This window comes from Desmodus rotundus, chromosome 2 (genome assembly GCF_022682495.2).
Source record: "Desmodus rotundus isolate HL8 chromosome 2, HLdesRot8A.1, whole genome shotgun sequence".
NCBI lineage: Eukaryota > Metazoa > Chordata > Mammalia > Chiroptera > Phyllostomidae > Desmodus > Desmodus rotundus.
Genome location: NC_071388.1, coordinates 46861527 through 46887919, shown reverse-complemented (window position 1 = coordinate 46887919; position 26393 = coordinate 46861527). Strand labels below are relative to the sequence as shown.

General features: G+C 39.0%; 1 protein-coding gene across 1 annotated transcript in view; it reads right to left on the bottom strand.

Moving 5' to 3' along the window:
* The window catches only part of TPRG1 (tumor protein p63 regulated 1), a 132410-nt gene that overhangs the window by 49138 nt on the left and 56879 nt on the right, over window positions 1-26393 (bottom strand). Inside the window, exon 4 of the mRNA XM_024561007.3 lies at window positions 23520-23696. Coding sequence (XP_024416775.2) covers window positions 23520-23696 — 177 coding nt within the window. The remainder of the gene's footprint in view (window positions 1-23519; window positions 23697-26393) is intronic.

The window sequence follows — 26393 nt, the reverse complement described above, 5'->3', positions numbered from 1 at the left end:
TTAAGATGCTTCTTCATATGCAGATAACTACGTTTGGGGGCAAATACATCACGTAGACTTACCTCCGTCTCACACTCAGTGCCTTCAAAGCCCTAGGAGGGCTGGAAACTGTAGGGGAAGTTGCCTTGGTTGGGCAGAAAGCCACAAGGCTACACGTTTTACACAAACCTCCTGTTCCATGCTATTTCCTCGCTATCCTTCTGTTGCCAAACCACCACAGTTCAGCTAATTCCTCCTCGAACAGTGTCTCACCCAGCACTGCAATTATAGTGGAGACAGAAATGGAGTTGGAAATGAAGTAATAAGGAGGCACAGAGAGGAGGCCACCATGACTCATCCCTAAAGCATGTGGGGGCCATTAAGTCTATACATGTGGTCCACTAGTCACTAATTTTATCCACTCACTAAAAGAAAGGAGGAAGAAAAGAAAATTAGGTGTTTTGAGAAAACCCTGCCTCTGTTGGTCCTTTTCCGAGAAAGCAGCTTGCTGAAAAATGCCAACTTGTCATCATAAATAATCCCAAGGTATTATTTAGAACATCCATAAACCAAGGCAAAGAAGAGTACAGACTGTCCCCTACTTAGAATGGCTCAGCTTGACAATAGTGCAAAAGTGATATGCATTCAGTAGAAACCATGCTTCGGATTTTGAATTTTGACCTTTTCCTGGGCTTGGACATAAGGTAATAACCACAGGGAGCCGCAGCTCCCACTCAGCCATGCAATCTGCAATAGTGAGGGTAAACAACCCCTACTTTACAGTGTACTGTGTTGCCAGCGGGGGTTTTTTGGTTATTGTTTTGTGTGTTTGCATCCCATCACGTCTACAAAATGTCCACCTGAGTGTGTCTTCTGCTTCTGGTAAGAAGAAGAGGAAGGCAATTACTCTCTTGAGATGAAACTCAAGATAATTGCCCAACTGTAGCCTAATGTACATGCTGAACATGCTGAATGAAGTCCAGCTAGGCTAAGCTCTGATGCTCAGTGGGTTAGGTCTTTTAAATGCATCTTCAACTGATGATATTTTCAACTTGAGATAATTGTATCAGGACATAACACCACCATAAGTCCAGCATCATCCATATAGGAATTATTAACAAGGTATGGTTTTTACAGTTTGTCGTTAATACACATGATCATTTTGCCTTAGACATCAATACTTTAACGTGTGCTTAAGGCAACATTTCATCATGTTTCCTATGGCTTCAGATTTCCCAAGAGACAAAAGGAAGAAACGATTACATCAATAGCCCAAGAAAGTTTGCTCCTGGACCTTTTTTTTTTTGCCTTTTTTTGAAAATTGGCTTACTCTGTTTTCTAGTAGTGACCCAACACTGAATTCCATGTATTTACCCTGAAACTCTTTCTCCTGACTGCTGCCTTCTTCCCCATAGCAGTACCGTCCTCCTTGCCTCCCAGGCTCCCACTCATAGCCATTTCTAACGCCTTCTCTCATGCTCTTCCCCTTCTGCAATTCCCACCTCAGACCCCACTTCCAGCATCAAATCAACATTTGCTGCTACTGACTCTTTTGTGGGAATAACCATCTCTTCATCCTCACATCCATCTCAAATAGTTCAGGCTCTCACTGTCTTCCTTGTTCAGCTGCAGCAGCCTCCTAACTCTCTCCCTTCCCCCATTGTCCTAACCCAGTCCTTTGGCAGAAATCTCTCTGCCCAGTGTTCTTTGTGTTAAAAATCACATCAACTGTTTCAAGGGTTTTTTGGAATAGCATTTCTCATTTCTTCAACCTAGAAAGCCCTTATTCAATTCATTTCCTTTAAGAAACTTTCTGTGATCCCTTACCTTTCTGAATAAGATTTTTAACATACCTAACATAACATAAGTATGTTAAAATAATTACATTTAGCCCTGGCTGGTGTGGCTCTGTGGATTGAGTGCTGGTCTGCAAAGCAAAGGGTCACCAATTTGATTCCCAGTCATGGCACATGCCTGGGTTGCAAGCCAGGTCCCCAGCTGGGGCTGTGGAAGAGACAATGACACATTAAGGTTTCTCTCCCTCTCTTTCTCCCTCCCTTCCCCTCTCTCTAGAAATAAATAAATAAAATTTAAAAAAATAATTACACTTAACTCTTTGTCCCACAAAAGACTTTGAGGCATGAAGTTATTTTTCCTTTCAATTCTCAACACTTTACATAGTACCTGACCTATGGAAGGCATGTTGAAAAAAACAATCTGTTAAATGGATTCACTTCTTCATTTAAAATTCAGCTGTAGCTTCCATGTTACCAAGCATGTACAATCATTTTGCACTGGCACTCAAAGTCTGCATCCTTCATCTGACCCCATTTCTAGCCTTATCATCTACTATGCATTCATTACACTTAAACAAAACTGTACCCATTCACTATTCTCTGCATTTCCCTGCTATTTCTTGACCACATATTTCTATTTTTGCTATACCTTCCACCTGGACCAGGCTTTTCCCCTAACCATCTCTTTACATCCCAAATCCCCACCATTACCCTGGTAACCCTTCTTCAAAGGTCTTATCATATACCACTTCCTTTACGTTCTCCAGATATACCCACAGTTGTATGAATTCTCTTTGGTGTCAACTCCTCTGCAATGACATAAACTTACTGCAACTTAGAGTGTAGCTGTCCATACTTGACCTATCTCTGCTATTGTAATATGAACTATTTATAGCACAAACTGTGTTACTTAGCTCTATATCACAACACCTAACATAGTGATGTACACATATCACACACAATGAATGCTTATTCTATTCAAACAGATTGTTTGAACTTGTCTTGAAATGTTACCTTTATGTGTACCGCTTGGTATCTGAGCAGAAGCTTGATTTCGTGGAGTTCAGTAAAAAAGAAAAAGGCCTCAGACCTCCCTCTAGATGATGCGTGCTTTTATTCTGTTCTTCCTGGAGCAATCAAAAAGCATAAATACGTGCAGTGCCTTGACCTCAATAAATATTTGATAAGTCAGTAAGAGGGTTTGTGGATTGTAATTATTACAGTCAATAATGAACCTCATTTTTATACATATATCAAAATTCACTGAACTCCCAAGATATGCCCTTGGGAAAACTTAGTGGTTCTTATTTGTTTTAGAAAAAGCATAGATAAAACTACATTTAAGGTGGGAATTCAAGACTATTTGTGTGCTTTCAAATATGGTAAAAATCAGTTAACTTTAAATGTTTTTAAACTGATGAGTAAAACCTGTTGCTAAGTAGAGGGACAAGTCTCACTCCTTTTAGTCTAGGGGGGATAAAGAAAGTGGCAAATCCTGGGGATTCTTTTGCAAAAAAAATTAAATTGTTGCTTAAAGTTTACTGAAATTACATTACGTAAGAAAACCTATACTCTGAAATCAAGGTTTTAGATAATTCTCAGTGCTATTCCTTGGGCCCCAGGCCTCTATTACCCCTCTCCCCATTATACAATGAGAGTCATGCAAATTCCAGAAATCAGTGAGTTTACTGTCCCTTTGAGTCCATGTTCTGATTTAAATTCTGCATAATAGCAAATAATCTGAAGAAAAATTGCCATTGACCTTGAAGTTTATCTAGACAAACTGAACAATGGGCAATTAGATTTTTTTCCTATTCCAAAGAAAAGAAAATATTTCATATAATGGAACTTAGAGGTTGGATTTCATATCTCATCATTAAGGGATTTCCCTCCAGTGCTTGTGAGACATCCCATTCACCCAGTATTTTCATTTCACTTTAGCTGCAAAAAAAAAAAAAAAAAGGAAAAGCAAAAAACTAAACAAAACAAAAAAACAAAAAAGAAAAACAATTAACAGGTTAAGACTGACATAGATGGGAGTAACAAACCCCTCAGAGCCCTGATCCTGGGTCATTCTACATTTTTCTGAAAATCCCTTCAAGGGTCAGTGAAAAAAACTGGAGTGTGTGAATTTAAAAATTAAAGAACTTAAAGTATCAAGGTATTTAGGGTACAAAATAACCTGTCATCAGGCCATTTTTCAACATACATTTTTGACTGGCTTTCAGACAAACACAACATTATTTCCACATAGGAGTGGGCAGACACTGCCTTAGTCATCTTTTTTGTACTGGTCAATGGAAAGATCCCAGGGACAACTTTCAATTTGCCTGGGCACGCTCAAAATTTCTGTGGGTTTTCTCTAAGTGTGCTTTTAATTTAACAATTGCTGAAAACATTTTAGGCAAAAGATAAAGGTTACCACAATGCAGGTCCATAGCATGGAAGATGGGGCTCAGTGAGACTCGGAAAGGCTCGGGTGCAAGGAGAATTAAGTACTGATTTTCTACTCTAGGCTGACCAATGAGGAGCAGAAATAAAGAGGAGGGAAATCCTGGGCCAGATTCACCAGATGAGTGTGTCAACTATGTATTTTAAAGAGTGGAGGACTAATATCATGAGAGGATGCTATCTACAGCTTCTGCTATGGGAAATGGATTGAATTGCTCATTGTTTCACAGGGATGATGACAGCAAAACTGGGATTAGAGCTCAGGTCTCCTGAGACTTGCTATGACTTTTGAAATTACAGATGAAGGAGGACATGAACACTTGGAATTTCAAACTCTGCAGAGCATCCTTCCTGCCCTAATCCTTCCCTACGTCTACATCCAGCAGGAATGGACATCATACTGCAACTGACATCTTACTTTTCTGTCTCTCTGACCACACTGTAAACCCCTGGAGAGAAAGATGTCATATGTCATCTCTCCAGAGCTCAGCTCAGTGTGTGACATATACCAGGAGCTAAAGAGTCATTGAATTTATGAGCTGAGTCTTGATTCTGTGCAGCAACAGAGAAAAATACTAGGACCAAGAGGTGAAAGATACAAGAGGAGCTGAATTCAACTCAATACAGGAAAAACCATTCAAACAATGGTCTCCCTGAGTGCGACAGGCAAGAGAAGCCTCCCACTGAGTGGGACAGGCAAGAGAAGTAGTGAATTCTCTTCATCCAGAAACCTTTGTTTTAAGCAGAGGCTGGATAATCACCTATCAGGGTTACTGGAGAGAAGATGCCTGTTTGGTGGTCTCCAATTTACAGACCTATGACTATTCCATTCCAGAGTCCAGGCCTCATTTATCTGAGAGAAGAGTCTCTAGTGCCACCTTCCTGTAACCTGGGGTACTTAATCAAGGTCCATCCTTGCCAAAGCTGACTAATGAACTTGCTGATCCTATTTAGTATTAAGCCCTTGCAGTGTACAAAACAAAACAAACAAATAAAAAAACACCCAATTAAGCAGGAGAGGTCCATGGTTAGAAACTCAGCTTAATCTACTATTGACTTGCTTGTCCCTAACCCCCGAGTAGCATTATACAGATATAATAAACTGTGGGCTCAATATACACCAGTACAAGAAAATAACAACAACAACAAAAATCAAATCTTAAAGCTGATCAGGACGTACAGATTACCTGAACTAAAATGCTCATATTTGGACCTCAAAAGAAGGTATCTATAATCACACAGCTGGTGCCTGGTAGAGTTGGCACAAAATTCTCCTCATTACAAGGCCAGAATTCTTTTCATTACCCAATGCTGTGAAGCCCGCTATAATATAACACTTAATTATACAGGTTCAGGGCTACAAGTCAAAGCAGATCCCAAATGTAATAATAGATGCTCACACTACATATGGCAAAAGCATGCTATAACATGGGTAACTTATGATGTGAATAAATTATAAAGAGATTGATTGCACAGTATTTTTCCCATCAAGGATTGAGTTGTACTTCTAATATATCATGTGGGTAATCTATGCTGTAAACTCTGTAACACATGATCTCATTAGAAGCCAAACCAAATGAGAGGCATTGGGGAAGCAGCTTGTACAGAAAAGGCAAAGTGCATATGCACTACATTAAACTTTTGAATATATGAGCTCTTTTAGACTGACCGATTCCCCTGCAAAGTAGGTATTATTATATCTATTTTTAAAGATGAGACTAGGACTTAGAGACATCAAGTGTCTAACCTGCTGTCATACCACTAGTAAATGACACTCAGGATTCAAATCCACATATGCTTGGTTCCTAAGCCCAAGCTTCTTCCTGAGGGGTCAAGACATCCCAGTCATCCATGCCTCTGCACGTAAGTTTGACTTTACATAAGTAACTCTCCCTCCCTGGATCTTAAATAACCTCTTAGGTCCATTCGAGGTACAGAAGTTTTCCAACACAATCTCAGATATTCAAGATTTTAAAAGAATTCTTATCTATATTCTATACAAAAATAAATAATGTAAAACATGTGCATGCAAATATCCAAGATGTCTAAATTACTTTCATTTCTATTTTCTGCAAGGGATCATTTAGCTAGGTTTGTCTGAATATTGACACCAATTGAGAGCTTTTGGTGAAGAAGCAGCAGATTCACAGTTTCATTATGTGTATGATGGGCAAACTCAGGGAGACATCCCCCATGTGCAGGACTCTGTAAACAGCTGCTGCTTAAACAGGCATTATGAGAAGTGTAGGCAGGAATTAGCCAGTGCTGAAAGATGAGGGCCATCAGTCTGATGGGGACTGTCTCAACTCTGTACTTTAAGGTCTAAGAGACTGTACATCTATCTTAGAGGACTGCCTCTAAGAGCACTGTGTAGAGAAACAACCCATCTCTTTAAGGCTGCATGGTGTAGTGAGAATATCCGAGACTGGAGAATCAGGAGACCCAATTTTGTACTATTTACCAAGAACTTCCTTAAGATGACTTCACCATCAAGTGAGCCTCAGTTTTTTAATTTATAAAGGTCAAAATTAACCACCTCCCTGCATTTGCATTTACTATGGGGGAGTGTGTGTGCATGTGTGTATTTGTGAATCTAAATAAGCAGTGTGGAAAGGCTTTGCAGAGTCCAGGATACTAAGAACTAATTGCTGACATTATTTTCTCTCTAGCTCAAATGTGCCTGACATTTCCACTCCCATTGATTCACTCACCTCAAAAACAGCGATGAGATTTTTGTTGTTGGCTTTATCTATACTCATGTAACAGTCCCATGGTAGGAAAAAAAAAATGGGTTTTGGTGTTATAAGGATCTGTGTTTTGTCTCAGCTAAAGCACTGGCGGGCTTTGTGCCCTTGAGTCTGTTGATCTTTCTCTTCATCTATTTCCTCACCCGAAAAATGGGGATAGTAACACCTCACTAGTGGCAATACTTGAACTCACAATGACATATCTGAAGAGTCTAACACAGTGTCCGGCCCACAATGGCTCTTTACTAAATGGCAGTGGCTACTGAAATTATGTGCCACCCTTTCCAAATGACCAGTGACAAACAATGAGAAAAGAAGGATTTCCCCCACTACTGGCCAATCCAAACCCAACCCCAGCTGTGTCTTCTGTGAGGACGAGGACACACATTCAGTGCTAACTGAACATGAATACTACCCCTTTGCCCTTCTGCGTGGTCCATGGGCCACCACTTTAACACTTCTGCTGCCACCCAGCAACTGCCCAGGGGAACTGCATGGCTTTCAGACCAGTAGAATTTAAAGGAATAGTTATTTAAAAACTCCAAGAAACAAGGAGGGAAATCTTTTTTGAAAGACTTTTTCCCCTGCAATGACAATATACAGAAGTATGAGGGGTTAAGTTCTGGGACTGAGTCAAATTCAAAACTCCTGACAGATATCTAGGCATGTCTTCTTCCATATGGTACAATATAATTTCTGTAAAACCACCTATACTATTTTTCCCTCTTCACTACACCAGTAATTATTATTTTAAGAGTATCCAGATAAAAAATTCAAATTTTTGACTTTTGTTCCAATGGATACCAGAAGAGCATAAACTGTGCTCTCATTGTTCTATAGTTATTTTAAAAAATCCAGATAAAAGAGAAAATAGTCAATAGCCAATGTCAGGGAGCTCATTTATAGAAAGTCAAAACTCTAGTTACACATCTGCTATCCACCTAATCAATATTCCATTCCCCAGATGCTTCTAAAGATCAGATTCCCTGTTCTTTGATGACATAAGGAGAAGAAAACATAAACACACTAGAACTTAAAAATTTAGTTCAATGAATACCCTCCTTAGTTGTTCACCCATGTTTAAGTTTTACTTGCAGCTTTGTCATTGATGTGTTGACCACAGTTCCCCAAGACCACAGTGTATTTCTGCAAAATGAAGGAGGTTGAACCAGACACCAAAATCCCTTCCAGCTTCTGTTTATTTTCATTTGTTAAAGTATAATAATAGCACCATGGAAGAATTTAAGCCCATCATAAGTAACAGGGTCCCCCCCCCACCCTGCAGCGAGTTAGAATAAATAGTCCTGAACTTTGACTTTCTGCCAAGTGTCCCTCAGGTCCCTATTATTACTCCAGATGGGTTCTCACTAAAACATACCCACATAGCCCTTGAGCTCAAGCCAATCTGCTGAACAAGCCTCTTGTCACCTGAATGTAAGCTGCTGTACATGGGTAACCTCTCCTCTTTCTGAGGCAGTCTGTCGGTGGATGTTAGAGCAGCCCCTAAAGAAAAGGGGCCCAAAGAGTTAAAAACAAAAACAAAATATGTATAGATTGTGATTTAGAGAGGATTCAGAAAACCACGGGGACAGTCATGGCATGTGACTTCAATGCCACATGTTGCTATCAAAAATGATTAGAATAAACCTTGATAGAAGGATCAGAAACATTGAACTTTAACCCAGAAAGTTAGGTTAATAGTCTTTTTACTTGTGTTCTGTTTTATGCCATTTTTGTTGTTGTTGTGTTTTTATTTGTATTTTTTTCTGTATTCTTTTCTTAAAAAAAAAAAAACTGAGGGTGTTAACTGGGTTATTTCTAAAGAGACATAATCCAAAAGGCAGTTATAAGATTTAACTGCTGAGTCCTAATAGTCTCATTCAATGACAACAGAAGGAAAATATATAAGAGGATTCTCTCCATAGGGAGAACAGAAAAGCTAAATTGATGGGGACTAAAAAGCCAACATTTAAATGTTAATTACAAGTAGCAAGGGCAAAGTTAAGATGCCCTATGTCTAAAATATCCAAATTCCCTAGCTTCCCAGACTCTGTGCTTTAGATTCCAGAAAGGATTAGGCTCTTTCTCAGAGAACCAGCTTCTCTCTTTAAAGCCAAATCCCTGACTTGGATTCCATTTGTGCTTCAGAATCCTGCCATGATGACACTAAAGACCAGGAGCATTTCCCTAAAGAAAAGCAGTGTATCTAACTGATGGCTTTTTTTGTTAGTTAGAGCAGCAGACATTTTTAGAACCTCAAACTGGATGCCCATACACTAAGTACATCGTAAGTACAGTTTAAGTTTTGGGGTGGTTCTCAAGCCTTTCCCAGCTGGGATAGGATCCTGCCCTCTGCAGGAATTCTCAGGCAACAACTTCCTAAGGAGGTATTTTTCATTTAAATATAACCTCCTGGCAACCAAATATTTATCTAGAAGAAATTGGGAGTGGCCCTGTCCAATCAGGCACCTGGGTTCAGTCCATTACTCAAAAATAACAGGATTGAGGCATTTGGGGAACGCCTCCTCCCAGATATTTGCCAAGAAATAGCTCAGCAATCCCCTACCATCCACCCATCCTTGTCAACACGCCTCCCTGGGCATTATGAGTGAGTGGACAGTGCCACACCCAAGATCAAATCCAGGGCATTCTTGGCACAGCTCCCCAAAGGCAAAGTCAAGAGCATGCATGACAAAATCCTTGCCTGCTGCCCAGTTCATCAGAGTATGTGATGTAACTTGATCCTTGCTGAGGATGGTAAGTCCACAAACCCCAAGGCAATTCTGTTTTCAGACTTCACTCCCATCCAAGCAAATCTCAAGTGACTTTTCACCATTGGAGTTTGGGAACATACGAGGATGATACTCAGAATCTCACATATGACCTTTTCATCCCATATTCTGGTCAGGCACCCAATACCTCTCACCAGCAGTGACTCAAAAATATAATCAAACTATTCCGTGCTCCAATCCATCTCACACATCACTACCTGCTTTAGTCATTTGTCATCCACTTATTGAGCACACAGAATGTGCCTGCCACATACTAGTGTTGTGCTACCAGCTGTAGGGACACAAAGATGCATAAAGCCTCTCTGCCTTGAAATCTTTATGACTCCCATTAGCCAATGAAAATATATAAAACCTCCATATCCTGCTATTAAACACTGTCTGTGAGCAGGTAATTCTCCCTCTTTCCTCTCTCCCTCCACTCTCCCTATACTCCAATCAGGAGACTCATCATGGTTTCTGAGACAACTTTTCACACTTTTGCAATATCATGTCTTTTGGTAATACTCTTTCCTCAGCCTATGAAGCACTTTAGCATTTTCTGCCAAAATTGATCAGTATGCTACCTCTTTAGCAACAATAACTACCCTTAAAACATAATTGGCTCATCTGTGCTTCCATAATATGTTGTTTCTGTCTTTCTTTTAGGGTTTGTCATGCTATGTGTTATATGAAAATTTGTTTTCTATATATTTCACTCTCCCTGTGCCCAAATACATCTCAGGCTATTTAAGGGCAAGACCAATACACAGTATAACTCATCTCTCCTTCACTGCAGAGACTACAAAGCCATCGTCCTCCATTTGTTGCATGACCTCATTAAAACTGTTACGATTGCCCTGGCTGGTGTAGCTCAGTGGACTGAGTGCGGGCCTGTGAACCAAAGGGTCGCTGGTTCGATTCCCAGTCAGGGCACATACCTGGGTTGTATGCAGGCCAGGTCCCCAGTTGGGGGCATGTGAGGGGCAACCACACATTGATGTTTCTCTCCCTCGCTTTCTCCTTCCCTTCCTCTCTCTCTAAAAAATAAATAAATATTTTTTAAAAAACTGTTACAATTAAACCTTATTTCCAGAATCTGGGTGCGGCAATATCAGATTTACTGTGAAGAAGAAAAAAACACAAGGAAAACACACAATGACTCTAACTAGATAAAATAGCTAAAAGAACTTTTTAATTAAAAAGTCAATAAATATTAATTACCTAATGCTCTTAATCATAAGTTAGGTTTTGCATTAGAACTAGTTTCCTTGGCCTGCTAGCTCATCGTCAAACAGTATAAAATATAACCCTAGGAGTTTAGGTGGGTTTAAGATCACTTCTCTATGCATGTCTGTAGAGCTATGCCTTTTGTCAGGAAACACTACACACTTCCTGCTTGGTCTGAATTGGTGGATACCTTCTTGCTCCTAGGAGCATTTTAACATGTGCATTCTCTGCTCACAGAAACAGACCTCGTATCTCCAATTAATTAGGGCTTAAGCTCTCACAAACCAATTCATCAAACTCCCATTCCCATCAAAAAACAGGCTCCAGCTCTCCATTAGTTTGTCTCTGACTTAAAGGCCTTGAGTTAAGTGAATGACTGACACTCCTTTCCTATTAAACTTACAGCACAAGCTTGTAGTCCTAATGGCCCCCCTCAGTGACTCAGTAGCTTCTCGGGGAGTAGCTGTCTTTTAGCATTTTGCGATACATTAAAGAATATCTGTAGAGGGCCACCTTCCTTATGAAGGCAGAGCAAATAGGGGGAGAAAAGCCAATATGGGAGCACCTGTAACAGTCACTGGCTATGTTCTCACACAGAACTGCCATCCTCACCATCCCTAACCTTCAGGAGTTGGCAGAACCCTTCTTCTTTTCTGGCTCTATTAGTTAGAGTGAAGCTTGGCTGCATACAACAGAAAAATCCCAAATGAAATGAACCACACATTCTCTCTTGGTAAAAGAAGATCAGAGGTTATCGGTACAGGAGTGGAAGCCAGGCTCCTTTCAGCTTCCTCCTCTGCCATCCTTAGGTTTGCTCCTCGGATCCAGAGTCCAAGATGGTGGCTTGAGAATTTCACCCACATTACAGGTAGAGGGAGGGGGAAGTAGAAAGATACAGAGAATACTTCCTTGCCTTTTGAGGAGTTTTCCTAAAAGAACCTGCCGTTGCCTTTGCTTACATTCCGTTGCCCAGAACTTAGACAAATGGAGATGTTTGGACTCATGAGAACCTTAAAAATGCAGTGTTTCAGTTAGGTAAATGGCTGCCTCTGACAACTTGGGGATCGTGATAGACGGGGAAATAAGAGGACGTTGCTACATGCCATTTGCATTTAATAGATATTTCTTCTACTCTAAGGACTAAGTTAAGTTTTAAAGACAGAATTTTCAAGATTCTAATGGAGACAAGAAAAGGTAGAAAAAGAAAATTGAGTCTATTTCACTCATGCCTGAAGATACTCTGCAGAGAAGGTGAAAGCTATTACTTCTGCCTGAGTGGAAGGAGAAGATGAGACAATCATGTCACAACTCTTTAGCCTGATGCCACTCTCCAGAAGAGAGGACTCACTTTACTGCCTATTCCACTACTCACTTCCATTCACAGCCATACTAAGACTCCGTGACACCAGCCCTGTGAAGACTGTGGCCTCTCTACTCACCTGTAAGTCAAAACACCAACAACCCTAAGTCAAAAAGCAGAATTTTTTCACAAATACTGAAATTAAAATACTTTCTTTTAAGATGTATAGATTTAAAATTTTGAATAAGTACGTTAAGATTGAACTTCCGTCATTGTTTGGTGAATGCACTATATTGTCACCATATGCTTGTGCTAGTCTGGGTCCTGGATAATCCAGTATGGCTGATAATTTTTCCTGAACTTCAGTTATTCCCAGGGCTCTGACTCCTGAGTCCTATGGAGTGCAGTAATGTTTCATAAATAATGTTTAATTGGGGGAGAAAAGTATTGTGCTCTATCACCTTATTTACTGAAAGAGTATGTGGGGAAGGAAGGGGTGAGAAGCTAGGGAATTACTCCTCAGGAAAGACCGCACACTGGACTCTTAATAACCTCTGACCTCGCTTCCACCTAATGAAAATGTTTTGCTTTGTGTTTTAAAAATATGTACCTTCTTTGGTGAGGTAAACACCCTGTTGGATGAATATTCTAGTAGTTTGGCACACCTACAAAAAGAATAATTTCACCTATTACATAATTGACTAAATGATTTTAGTAAAGAAATGTTGAATGATATGATATAAAAATATGAAATATAGGGCTAAGTCCAGAGAGCCTGAAATAAGAGAAGAGCAAGGGGACAAAAAGGAGAAGGAAGGAGCATATGTCAGTTGAAGCTGGAAGAAAAGAGGATCGAACACTAACTGGCCTGTTTTCTCTTTTCCCAGTCTGTCTTTCCCCTGAATCTGCAAAATAAATTCACAACAGTTCAAGTTCTGCTGCCAGTGTTAAATATTCCCCAAACAAAAACTGTCATTGGTTATAGTATCCCTTTGACTGCTGAGAAGGAGTTCTTATGGTTTTTATTTCATGGGAGCAAAACTGGAAAGAACATAAAATTGTGGTTAATCGTTGGCCCGTAAGATGGATAAGACCTTAAAGATCACCTATTTTAACACTTTCATGTTACATTGGGGTAAATTGAGGCCCTGAGAGGGGAAGCGATTTTCTTTCAAGGATGCATAGAAAACTGAAGACAGAATACGGACAAGAATTCAGATTTTCTTATTCCCAACCCAGAAGTAGAGTCTCCATGTTGCATCCTTAAGGAGTCATATTCATTTAATGAGGATTAACAAGGGCCAGTGCTCTTCTTTATTAGAGTGAAAGAACTGAGAAGATCGATCTCCAATCCCCATCCTGCCTATAGCCATCCAATCACCTCCCAGCATCCTGCTGCCTCCACTTCTTAACTTAAAACATTTCTCAAGAACTCAGGTGAGCTTAGCAGTTCTCTTAGTTTGGAGTAAAATGTGATAGCGTCAAGATGCACCTCTGATTTTAATCCTCCAGACCTATTTCTATCATCACTGATAAAACCTTGTGCTTCTGTAATACCTTTCCCCAATAAGCCCAGGGTGATTTAGGAACATTATTTCATTACACAATAAGTAATTATCTAAGGGATAAGTGGGTAATTTTATTCATTTTATACACTGAATCAGACCTATTTCCTGGCAGTTTCAGAGACAGTCCCACGGTTCAGAGAAAAGACTTTGAAACTAATTTTCACTGTGAACCCCTTCATTCTCTAGTGAATGGCAGTGCAATGATGAGTAAAAGCAGAAGTACTCTAACTCCTCCACAACACCATAGCTCATCAACATCTAAATGCGTAACTCATCCCCACCAGGGTCCATGTCTCAGGCCCTTCAGATTTAGTGGGTCCTGGTAGCTTGTTTACAGTTCCTCACAGGTACCAAGCTCCCTCTCTCCTCTGTGCATATTCCTCCTCTTCCTAAAACATTTTCTCCATAACCCCCTTCACCTTGTTAACTCTTACTCATCCTTCTAATCCCAGCTCCAGAATCCCTTCCTCAGAGAAAACTTCCCTGATCCCCACCCTCCAATTTGACTCTAAATCCTGTAATAAATGCCCTGATAGCCTTCATGTGGTAGGCTACTTCTCAGATGACCTCCACTAATGTCTACTTTCTAATATCCATGCCCTTGTGGGACAGCCTCCCCTTGAGTGTGAGCTGGATTTAGCAACATGCCTCTAGTGAATGGAGTGGGGCAGAGGTGATGAGATGTCACTTCCAAGATTTGGTGGCCTGAAGGCTACAGCTTCTGTCTTGTTCGACCTCCCTTGTTCCCTCTGAGTGAAACCAGTAGCCGTGGTGTCAGTAGCTTTAGGGAAAGGCTCACATGGTGGGAACGGTTATCTCGGGCCAAACTGCAGTGAGGACCTGAGCCTGCCCACAACTACATGGCCAGGCTCAGTGACCCTCTCTCAGTTCAGCTTTGAGATGCCACAGCCACAGGGACACGTTCACTGAAGCCTTGGAAATATCCTGAACGGGAGAATGAAGCTAAGTCAGACCCATATTCCTGACTCAAAAACAAAGAAATAATGTTTCTCATTTTACAGTTTTGAGGTAGGTTGTTGCATGGCAATAGATAATTCATACACTTCATACATCTCTACTTCAAAGCACCATAATTGTTCTAATTTTAAACTCACCAGTATGATATCACAATACTCAGCACAGCAACTGGCAATGGAAGTGCTGAATAAATGCTGGTTGTGTGACTAGGTTCTCCCAACCATCTTCTTTTCCCATAGACTATCCGGCACCCCACTCAATACACATGAAGTTCATCTTCCATTTGGAGGTTCCTTGCCCATCCCTCCTCCTGCCTATCCCACACCAGGAAAATCCAATCCAGTCATCACATGCTGGGAATTCCACTCCAGCCAAGTCTCCACATACCTATGACCTCTTTCCTCACCCACCAGCCCAGTTCAGGTCCTTATGATTTCCTAATTCTGCAATTAGAGAGTCTCTTCCATGGTCAGCCCCTTCTTATAGTTTTTCTGTTTTCTCCAAACCTTCTCTTGTAGTGTTGCTACCCCTGTCTTCCCGGAGCAAAATGCCAATCATTTTAGGCTCCTCCCCCAAACCTTCAACATCTCACATCCTAGTATAACTAAAACCCAAGCTCCTCATATTATTATTGTTTAAAACCATAGGTATGGTAGCAGTTCAGAAACTTCCACCATACCTTCTCAGCAGCTGGGACCCAGCCCCCTGTGAGACCTGGCACAATCACACCACCTGGGCATTTGTTTACTTATGTCTGGGCCACCGTGCTCCTCTTTATCTCTCTGTCCAAATTCTGCTCACCCTATAAGACCTGCTCATATCTCACCTGCTCCAGAAGACCTTCTAACACCTCCCAGTAGAAATACTTTCTCCCCCTTCTGTGCCCACAACACTGTTAACTTTCCACTGGAGCACTAACCAAAACCTGGTAAAGCCTGAGTGTGTGTGTGTGTGTGTGTGTGTGTGTTTGATCCTGCAAGCCTGTGACCATCTCAGGGATAGAGTCTGTGTCTCATCACTTTGTCATACACAAGGCTTGCCACTGGGCCAGGCTCGGAAAAGACTCACTGAATCAATCAGATACAACTGGGAAAGAACATACCTTTAAAGGGCCACTTTTTATTTTCAGGATGGTGATGGAAGGGCAGATTATTAAATCAGTGGCTTTTCTTTTTTAAGCAAAGACCACAAACTAACTTTGAAGCCAATAAAAAAGATGTGATTGGAGGAAAATAAACCAGTACCTTTAGTTCTCCACTGAGTTTGGAAAAACAACAAAATGCCAGCTTCCACCAGATCATTTCTCTTTAATTAAAAGTTAGCTGAACTCCTTTAGAGGGCTAAATTTTCTGGTCAAGTCAACTAAAAGGAACCAATGCCCTCCACCCACTTCCCTTGGCCTCCCACCCCCACTTCTGGAGTTAGGCCACCCCTGGGGGTGGCATACACTTCAGCTGTTTGTTCTGCGCTCATAATTAGATTGTCTAGACAGGAGACACTGCTGGAGCAATAGAAAATATTTTACAAAGTGTTCTGCAGAACCACACTTATAACAGTGATTAGAATGCACTGACAGACGCAAAGCCAGCAGAATCAGCCTGGGCCACAAGTCGATTTCACCCAGAGCAGAGCAGAGGCCCTTTGAAGCTCTTGTCTGAGGAACAGAGGCCAAATTAGAACTCTGGGGGCACAAGCAGTTCCCTGTCCTTTGGACCTAAGAGAGCAAGGGTGAGGTGATGGAGTAATGTCTGGAATGCCCTCCTTCCATTGTCCAGGTGCTGACACTATGTCAACAGCGGGAGGCTCTCAGCTCCTGCTTTCGCCAGCATCTCTACAAAGGGAATGGGGGTGACCACCACAAGCAGTTTCCCAAGCCTCACTTCTGCGGCATTGCCTATCCATTACATTTTGCACAATGCAAATGTTAAACAGAAAATTTTAAAAGGAAAGAAAGTGTGTGATGCCTACTTTTACAGGAAGACATTTCTTGGCCTGACCCTCCCGCTCAGGTTTTGTTGGCAAATCAATGTGACAACACCAATATTTTCCAGCAGAAAACCTCTTTAGAGACTTTTTTCACAGCAGTAATTGATTAGGTAAAATCATTTAGCCCTCTAAGATGAATGCATTTTGGAAAATTGCTATACCAATAGAGGAGTACCACAAATACACAGGGCTTCAAGACCAAAAATAAATACATAAATAAAATCTTTGGGATTTTAAAAATGAGGAAACTGAGAGATTCGGCAGAGAGCAATTATATCAAGAAAGTGGATCAGGATTTAGGTCCCTGAATCTTACACCAGTGAACCGTGTCTTTCTACCCAACCTATTATAAAACCTTGCGTCCTCTTAATACTTACTACATACCAGATATTTGTCTAAGCATTTTATATATGTATTATCTTCTTTTATCCTCAACACAGACTAAGTAAACAGATACTATTCCCCTCTCCAGCTTACAAATGAGAAGACTGAGGCAATGACTGAGTGGCAGCTCTATGTCACTCAGAAGCCAACCTAGGACTGGCTCCCAGGAGACCCGAATTCAGACCAGCTCTTGAAGTACAATACCATCTACACTCTACCTCATCATCACAGAGTTCAGGTGGGAACAGAGGTAAAGAGAAGGGGCCGACTTTGAAAACTACAATGCATTTGAGGACCAATAGGAATTAGGTACATGACAATGGGGGACCTTGAAATCAAAGGATCTCATGTTTCCAACCCACCACCATCTATTACATGATTACTTACAAGTTACTTAACCACTCAGAGTCACAATTTTCTCAACATTTCCTATTCTGGGCATATCAAAAAACAGGAGGCGGGGGAGGAGAATTGACAAGTAAATAGGAATTTTAGAACTCTTTAGGTGACAACTTACTTTAAATAGCACTTTACAATTTACAAAACACTTTCAGATCCATCATTTAAATCTACAATGAACAATGAGTTAGACTTTGCAGGGATTCATTATCATTCACATTTTATAGACAGGAAATTGAGAGCTCAAGTAAAGTGACTTGTCCAAATTTAAACAGCAAGAATTTGGTATGGTTATAATTAGTCATAGCTTTATGCTTAGTTCTTATAGAAGCCTAGTCTTCTTCTACCTCCCCCACTTTTGGGGGGAGGTTATAGATTCAACGGGATTATGAAATTGATTTTTAATTAAATTCTGGGAATGACCTTAATTATGATAGAAATAAGAGTTAGGATTTGCATCTCAGATAAAGAACAATAACAAAAGATATGTACCAGCATCTAGTAACCCTGGAGGATAAACCAGGCCTTTCACCAACTCCTGGTTTTGTCTCTAGGGAATGCTATAATCCAAAGGTAATCTACCTTCATCTCACCAATAAATGATCCACAACTTTTAGTTGTCTCTTGCCATCGCTCTGTCCCTTCACATTAAGCCAAAGGCAGACAGTGAATAAAACAAAACTTCTCTGTTTTGTAAGCACCAGTATGTGGGATACACTGGCACATGTTCTGCTAGGTTCCAATAGTCCTCTTCATGGCTTCTTAAGAAAAGTAGAACTACATTAACAGAAGTGATAGTCACCCAGAGAGACAGAGAAGAGGAAAGAAGAAGCAAGAGGATGACAAAACAGACAAGATTATAGAGAAAAAGACAGATGGGTAGGGAAGAAGGGAAAGGAAGGGAAGGGAATGAAGGGGAAGGGAAGGGAAAGGGAGAGACAAAGAAAGAAAGAAAGAAAATGTTATTTATTCAAAGAAAAGAATACTAAACAGGGAATCAGAAGAATTGCTTTTGAAACCCGCTTCTAATACTAATTAGCTGATGGTTCCTGAGTCCCTGAACTCGTTTTGGTCTCACTTGTCTCATCTCTAACACGTAGTCAATCAGCCCTCCTTATTCTTAGGTGTTGAAGATCAATGGCACAGGGGAGGTAGAAAGCTCTTGGTAAACACTGCCAGTTTTACCACCTACAGCTATATTGGGTGCTAACGTTACATCATTGCATTTTCTTCTAACAAGGGGATTTGCTCAGACTCAGTCCAGCCTTTCCTCTGAAGTCAGCTCACGATTATTTAGCAGCTGATTTTCCCTCACCTCTTCCTCCTTTTTCTCACCTCTGACCTTATGATAGTGACTTAATGCCCAACCAAGAAGAGCCAACTGACTTGGAAATGAAGATAATCAAATTAATCTACTTAGTTCCAGGTTAACAAAAGCCTTTATCTGAGAGAAAATCAGAACTTGTTAACACCTGGTATCTTTGAGGCATATTAAAAAGTGCTTTCAAGCTATCTCATTAGAGGCTTACAATAAGACTGCTAATGAAGCAGAATGACAACTAATATGAATGACCTTTTGATAATGAGGAAGCAAAGTTAACAATTGTAAAATTGTGACTGAAATCCAGGACTCTACTCTTAGTCCAAAACTCTCCTATGAAAGTTTGCTAAAAATCTGAGTGGAACATAAAAACACCCCTTCACCACACTATGTTCCTACCTCTTGGGACTCACAGACAGCCTTTTAACACTTAAGAGCTTGCCAGCTGCTGGCACAGGCTTTCTCGTTCTAACCCCAGAATGCAAATCTGGCTGGATAAAGCTGTGCAAGTTAATTAGGAGGGCTGGAATTACAGCAACTTTCTGTGGTAATAATTGGGTGCCTCATGGGAAATAAGATGAAATATACCATAAAAAATGAAATTTGCTTGGTAAAACTAATGAAGGAAGGAAAGCGAAGGATTCCAGAATGTGGGAATAGTATGAATAGACAGATTTCTTATTTTTTAAAGGTCAGGCTTACAGTACACTATTTAACATGGCACATCAGTAGAAGCATATTATTTAAATAAGTAATCATTAAAGTAACTAACAGTGTAATTATAAACAACTTATAAATGAATGATGGAGAAGTGGGCTGTCAATGTAAATGGGTTTATATTATTAGGGAGTCGGCAGGTAATATTAAAAAAACATAGGATTAAAAATGCTATGCTAAGTTATACTTAGAATCACCAGTATGAAAAGATAGACTATAAGGATTCTTGTTAATATATATATATGATATAATGTAATATAATACAATATAATATAATATTATATTGTATTATATTACATATAATACAATGTAATATAATACAATGTAATATAATACAATATAATATAATATACAATATAATATAATTACATTATATTATATAGATATACACACACATACATACACATTCAATGGAAAGCAAAGGAAATGTAGATAATATGTTAATATGTATTTTTACATACAATAATACAAAAATTAAGATGAGATAACTAAGACCATAACTGTTGCATCAGTATATGTAAATAGGTTCATCTCACCAATTAAAAGAAAAGACACCCAGGTTGGATCACAAAGTACAATTCAATCATATCTGTGTAGAAGAATACATCAGAACACAAAGAGACTCAGAAAGTTCACAGTAAAAAATATATATAGGCAAAGATATATGAAGAAGATTCAAAGAAAAAGATTGTAAATTTTGAAATAGTAAGCAGGTGAGACCAAAAATAAAAAAAACATTAAATGAGATCATTGAAAAAGTTTATAATCTAAAATAAAGATTCAACAATATCAATATTCATAATATAAAGTCACAAAAGTAAAATAAACACCCACATAATCTCAACAACACTATCAAACACAATGAACTAATTAAAACTTTTAGAAAAGTAGACACAAAATTCTTTTCCATGTGCACATGGTATATTCACAAAGATATGCTATAGTTCAGTCAATAAAATAAGTCTCATATTTACAAAGAACTCAAATCAAAGATAATATATTAAGTTAAAATTGAATAATATTAACATACCTAGAAAAACTCAAAATATTGGGAAATTTGCCAATACACTTCTAAAATATTCATGGGTCAAAGTAGAAATAACAAGAAACAATAGAAATATATATATATTTTTAATGCTCACCTGAAGATATGCTTTTATTGATTTTAGAGAGAGAGAGAGAAACATCAATGTGAAAGAAAAACATCAACCAGTTGCCTCCATACACAACCCAACAGGGGACTGAGACTGCAACCTAAGTCTGTACTCGGACTGGGAATGAAACCCACAACCTCTTGGTGTATGGGAAATGCTCCAACCAACTGAGCCACATGGCCAGGGAGAAAACCTTTTTAACTGAATGGTACTACAAGCACAACACATTAATATCTGGGAGATACAGCAAAGCAGTGCTCAGAAGAAAACGTATAGCTTTCAATGATCTTATTAGAACAGTAGAAAGGCCTAAAATCAATGCCGTTGGCTTCCAAATCAAGAAGTTAAGCAAAGTAAACCAAAAGTAAAGAGAAAAAAAGGAAATAAAGAATAGAATTGAAGAAATCAACTAAATAGAAATGAGACAATTGTGAAAATTAGCAAAGTGAAAAGCACATTTTGGTTAAAACCAACAAAATTGGTAAGTTAGTCAACAGAAAAAAAAGAGAAAGAATGCAGCTCACCAATATCAGGAAAGAAAATGATACCATTAAATATTTTAGAGACATTAAAGGGATAATAGAATATTAACAACTTTGTTATCAAACATAACAACTTAAATAAACTTAAATTCCTTGACAAATACAATTAACCAAAATTAACATGAAATCAAAGAGAAAAATGAGCAACCAATATTTATTTTTTAAAAACATATCTATTATCAAAAACTATTACACAAAAAAATCTCAGGACCAGAAGATTTTTCTTATAAATTATATTGAAAATTCAAAAAATTCACCACTGATATAGAAAACATTTTAGAAAATAAAAAGTAGAGAAAACACTTTCCAACATGTTTTATGAAGCTGGCATAACTCAAATACCAAAACCTGACCAAGACATAACAAAAGAATGAAAATAATAGACTAATATCCCTATAAACACAGACACAAAACTCCACAGTGAAATATTGGCAAAATGAATCCATAAATGTACAAAAGGGATAATACTCCAGGACTAAATGTGTTAATCTAAGGAAGGAATGGCTGGTTTAATATTTGAAAATCCTAATAAAAATAGGATTTTTAAAAACTAGTCAAGCTGTTGGAAAAATAAATATGCATAAATAAACATAAATTCTTTAAAAAGAAGATAAGAGAGGAGTGACTCTAACCGATATTAAAACATAAATCAATGTTACAATAACTAAAGGCACACTGTATTTCAATAAATAGATAAAGGGGGAAATGCAGAGTACAGAAGTAGACGCAAATACGCGTGGTACAGTGTATATTATAAAGGGAAAATGGTAGAGTATTGAGTAAATGGTTTCGCTAAGTCTAGCCTGCCCTCTGGATGAAAGAAAGGCTGCATAAGTTTTCCCTTACTTAAGGCAAATTCTAAATGAAAAGTAAATTTAACTATTTTTAAAAACAAAATTAAGCTTAAAATTAAATATTCTGTAATACTAAAAAGACGGAGGTTGATCTATATGTGATTATATAATAAAGTTTCCAAGGTATATCATTGGGTAAAATCACTTAAGGCAGGACAGTTTATGACAACTATACTCATTGGGTAAAATAATTTGTGATAATTTGTGTGTGTACAATACTTACAAATGTGCACAAACACACATATATCTATACAAAGACATTTTTATTCTTATATATTTATAGGCTATTTCTTTAAAAAAAAAAAAAAAACCTGAAACTGCTATGACCAATGAAGATAATTCTGGAGAACTGAAACTCCAGTAGGAGAAATATTTCCTGAAAATAAACATTTTCTGTGGTGTTTAAATATATGCTTATAATGTTCATATATTTTTGGAAAATTGTACCAGTTTAATAAGTTAGTGAACTAAATTAATTACTTACTTCTTGCATCCATGCAAAAAGTAAATAAAAATTAGGTCTTTGATATGGTATGTTGTATGTAAGGAAAACCAGTAACTTGATCAAGCTCTGCTTTTTTCACTCTTTTAGAAAGATTTTTCAGTTCCTACTATTGTCCAGTCCCAATATCAGGTGCTTAAAGAAAAAAAAAAAAATGTATCTGCCTTCAAGGAGCCCACAGTTTAATGGGAAGAGTTCACATTCAGAGGTCAGAGGAAGACTGCTGTCTTTCTGGCTTATTTCTAAAAGGTTAGCTCTAAACATCTCTCTCTGAGACTAAAACAAGATCTTACTCACTTCAGCCATCCTCTGTAGACCTCCCCTGGTCTCCTGGTAACTCACAGTATCTCTTAGTGGAGTTGATGTCTCCTCCACTAAGCTTTCCGAGAAGATCCGAAGAGACTTCTTTTAAGAAGAGCTATTAGTCGTCATGGATTCTGTCCATGGGAATAATTTTAATTCCCAAAAGCATTACACATTTTTCTACCTCCATTCCTTTGGTTGTGCCCTTCCTTTCACTTGGAATGTTCTTGAACTTTTGCTCTTCTCCTTTGACTGAGTCTCTGCCCAAGAAATTGTTTGAGAACCTTTCCTACCATGCTTCCACAGCTCTTTCCACCTTACATTTAACCATTTACTTGTCAGGTTTTCACAATAAAGTAAAAATTTACTCAAATACGTATTCCTGTCTAACACAGAGTAAGAACTCAATGATTAATGAATTCAACTGTAGAGCTTTGCAGTTCTCCCCTGGGTACTCCCAACTTACAGAACTGAAATGAACTTGTAGTTGTTTTCCCTAATGTCCCACCCTGCTGCACCACTCTCCCAAATCACACTCACTTGTCCAGGGACATCCCAGGGAAGGCAAACTTGCCCAGGCAGATGCGATAGATAGCACTCAGGGGAATTTGCTGCAACTGCACACAGCTGAGCATGATGAAGTCATATTTGCAGATCAAGAGAGTCTTGTTTGTGACCACCAAAATCCTCTCCTTCTCATTGTTCCAGTGATCTATCCTGTAAGAATCACAACAGAGAAATACAGTTGATGGTATCGTCTTTCCGAGTTAATGACATTTACTGAAACATCTCTAGTAACACAGAAGATGGTGAGGTTTGATCATTCAGTAAAAAGAGGAATTGAGGAATATCATCTCTTCTCTCTCCCAGTCTGGCTCCATGACCAAGGTGGGAGAAGGGTAGAATACCACAGGGAAATGTTTTGTGGCCACAGAGCTCAGAGATGATTAGCGATGATGGGATCCACTAGGGGAATAGCTAGCTTGTATTTATCATGTTGGGAGTCAACTGATTCATGCTCCTCCATGTCTTCCCAGTTCTCCAGGAAGCCTTCTTGAAGTGCATCTTCCTTCAAGGACACCAAAACCGTCTCTGTGTTCTAACACAATCTGCACCACAAATTTTACCCACTAAGCACCAGTTTATGCTAACCTCCAAAGATTGTATTGCTGACTGCAGATAAAATGGGGACTTGAACATAGGTCCATGGATCACCAAGCCATTGCTATTTTAAGCTCATCCATCCTATCACATCCTTGTGGTAGAAATACAGTGAAATAAGTGAACTGGGGTCCTTTTGAGCCAAGGACAAACTAGACACTAGATACGTTTTTATTGAATTGTTTTGCTTCATACTTGAGAGCCTTCCTGTGCATGCATGGAAAATTCTGAGTGTTCTCTCCAACAGAAAAAAAACGAGAAGGAATCCAAAAACAGTGGCTTCTGGTTAAGAGAAACAGAGCATGGTCTTTAATCCCTCTCACCCACAGCACTTTGCTGTCTGTTTACTATAGCCTTTAGTATATAGCTCTTCATGACTTTTATTAGAATTGTTTCAGTACATGCTTTGTCTTCCCTAAGAGACTAAACAGGGTGATTTGTGATTGACTTATATCTGAATCCCCAGTTCAGAGAATCAATCTAATGTATAGATAGTATGGGCATCCCACTCCCATCCATGCACAGTAACCACAGTGCTATTCTGAATATACAAAAGGAATAACATCACTGCTTCTTCACCTTATTAAATAGCCTCCTTTTGATCTTAGATCAAATCCAAGTTACCTAATTGGACTACATGTCCTTGAATGGTCTGGCCTCTGCCAAGCATCATCTCATAGCAGGCTGAGAAAACCCATTGTCCAATGGTTCAAATGCCTCATCCAAAGATGATTTGATAACTCCTATAGAAACTTGGCCCCCTATTACACTCTCCCAAAGCATCCTGACTTTTTCCCTTTACGCTACTAATCACCATTTGTATGAAGGAATTATATGTAAGATGTTTAGTAACAGGCACCACATGGACACTGACAAATCAGAATGGGCACCATAGTACAGAGGAGAGCAATGGCAGTGATGGACTGAGTGTGTATGTGTTTCCCACGAGGTCAGAGACTGTGTCTGTTGGGCTACTCACTCTGTTCAGTTCCTATCAAACAGCCTGCACTAAGTATCTGTAGAGGAAGCAAGTGAGTGACATTCACAATGATTTTGGACTTTTGGGCTGGGTGAGGATAGAGATGGAAACTTCTAGCTCTATCACCTGTCTCTCATGTCCTTTATTTGTGAAATGGAGACAAGACTAGTATTCATCTCGTTAGTTTTTGGAGAGGATTAAGAAATTTGATTCTCAATCAGTGTTCTATAAATTAACTGTTATTGTCACTGGGAGGGACCTAAGTCATGAAATAATTTTAGGTAACCCAAATATATGCCATTCCTCAGTACAATCTGAAGAACAATTGAGGCGTTAAATCAATGGGAAGAAAAATACAAGGAGACATGACAGAGAGAAAAAGGAAGAATGACAAAGAAAGAGGAATGAGATCATTAATGGAGGTCCTATTACATGCTGGCTGTCATGTATGTGTGTGTATTAACTCTACATCTCACCACAACCCTTGGAAGAAAGTCATATCTAAAGCCACCACTTAGAGCTGTTTTTTGCAAATATCATCTCCCATTCAGTCAGTTGCCCCTTTGTTTAGTATCCAAAACATATAAAGACCCCATAAAACTCAACACCAAACAAACAATCCAATTAAAAAATGGGCAGAGGACCTGAACAGATACCTCTCCCAAGAAAACATACAATTGGCCAATAGATATATGAAAAGATGTTCAACCTCACTAGCTATCAAAAAGATGCAAATCAATACTATAGTGAGCTACCACATCACAACTATTAGAATGGCTATTATCAACAAGAAAAGTAATAACAAGAGTTGGAAAGTTGTGGAGAAAAGGGAACCCTCATTCACTACTTGTGAGAATGTAGACTGGTGCAGCTACTGTGGAAAATAGTCTGGCGGTTCCTCAAAAAATTAAGGACAGAGTTACCATATGACCCAGCAATCCTTCTCCTGAGTATTTATCTGAAAACCTCAAAAAATTGTATTTGCAAAGATAATATGCACCCCTATTTTCATTGCAGCATTATTCACGGTGGCCAACACATGGAGACAACAAAAGTGTCCTTTGATAGAGGATTGGACAAAGATGTGGTACATGTACACAATGCAATACTACTCAGCCAGGAGAAAAGACAAAATGTTGCCATTTGCAATAACATGGATGGACTTTGAGAATATCACGCTAAGTGAAATGTCAGTCAGAAAAAACTGAACACCATATAATTTTACTCATATGTGGAATGTAAAACTGAAACCTGTGGACACAGAGAGCAAAGTG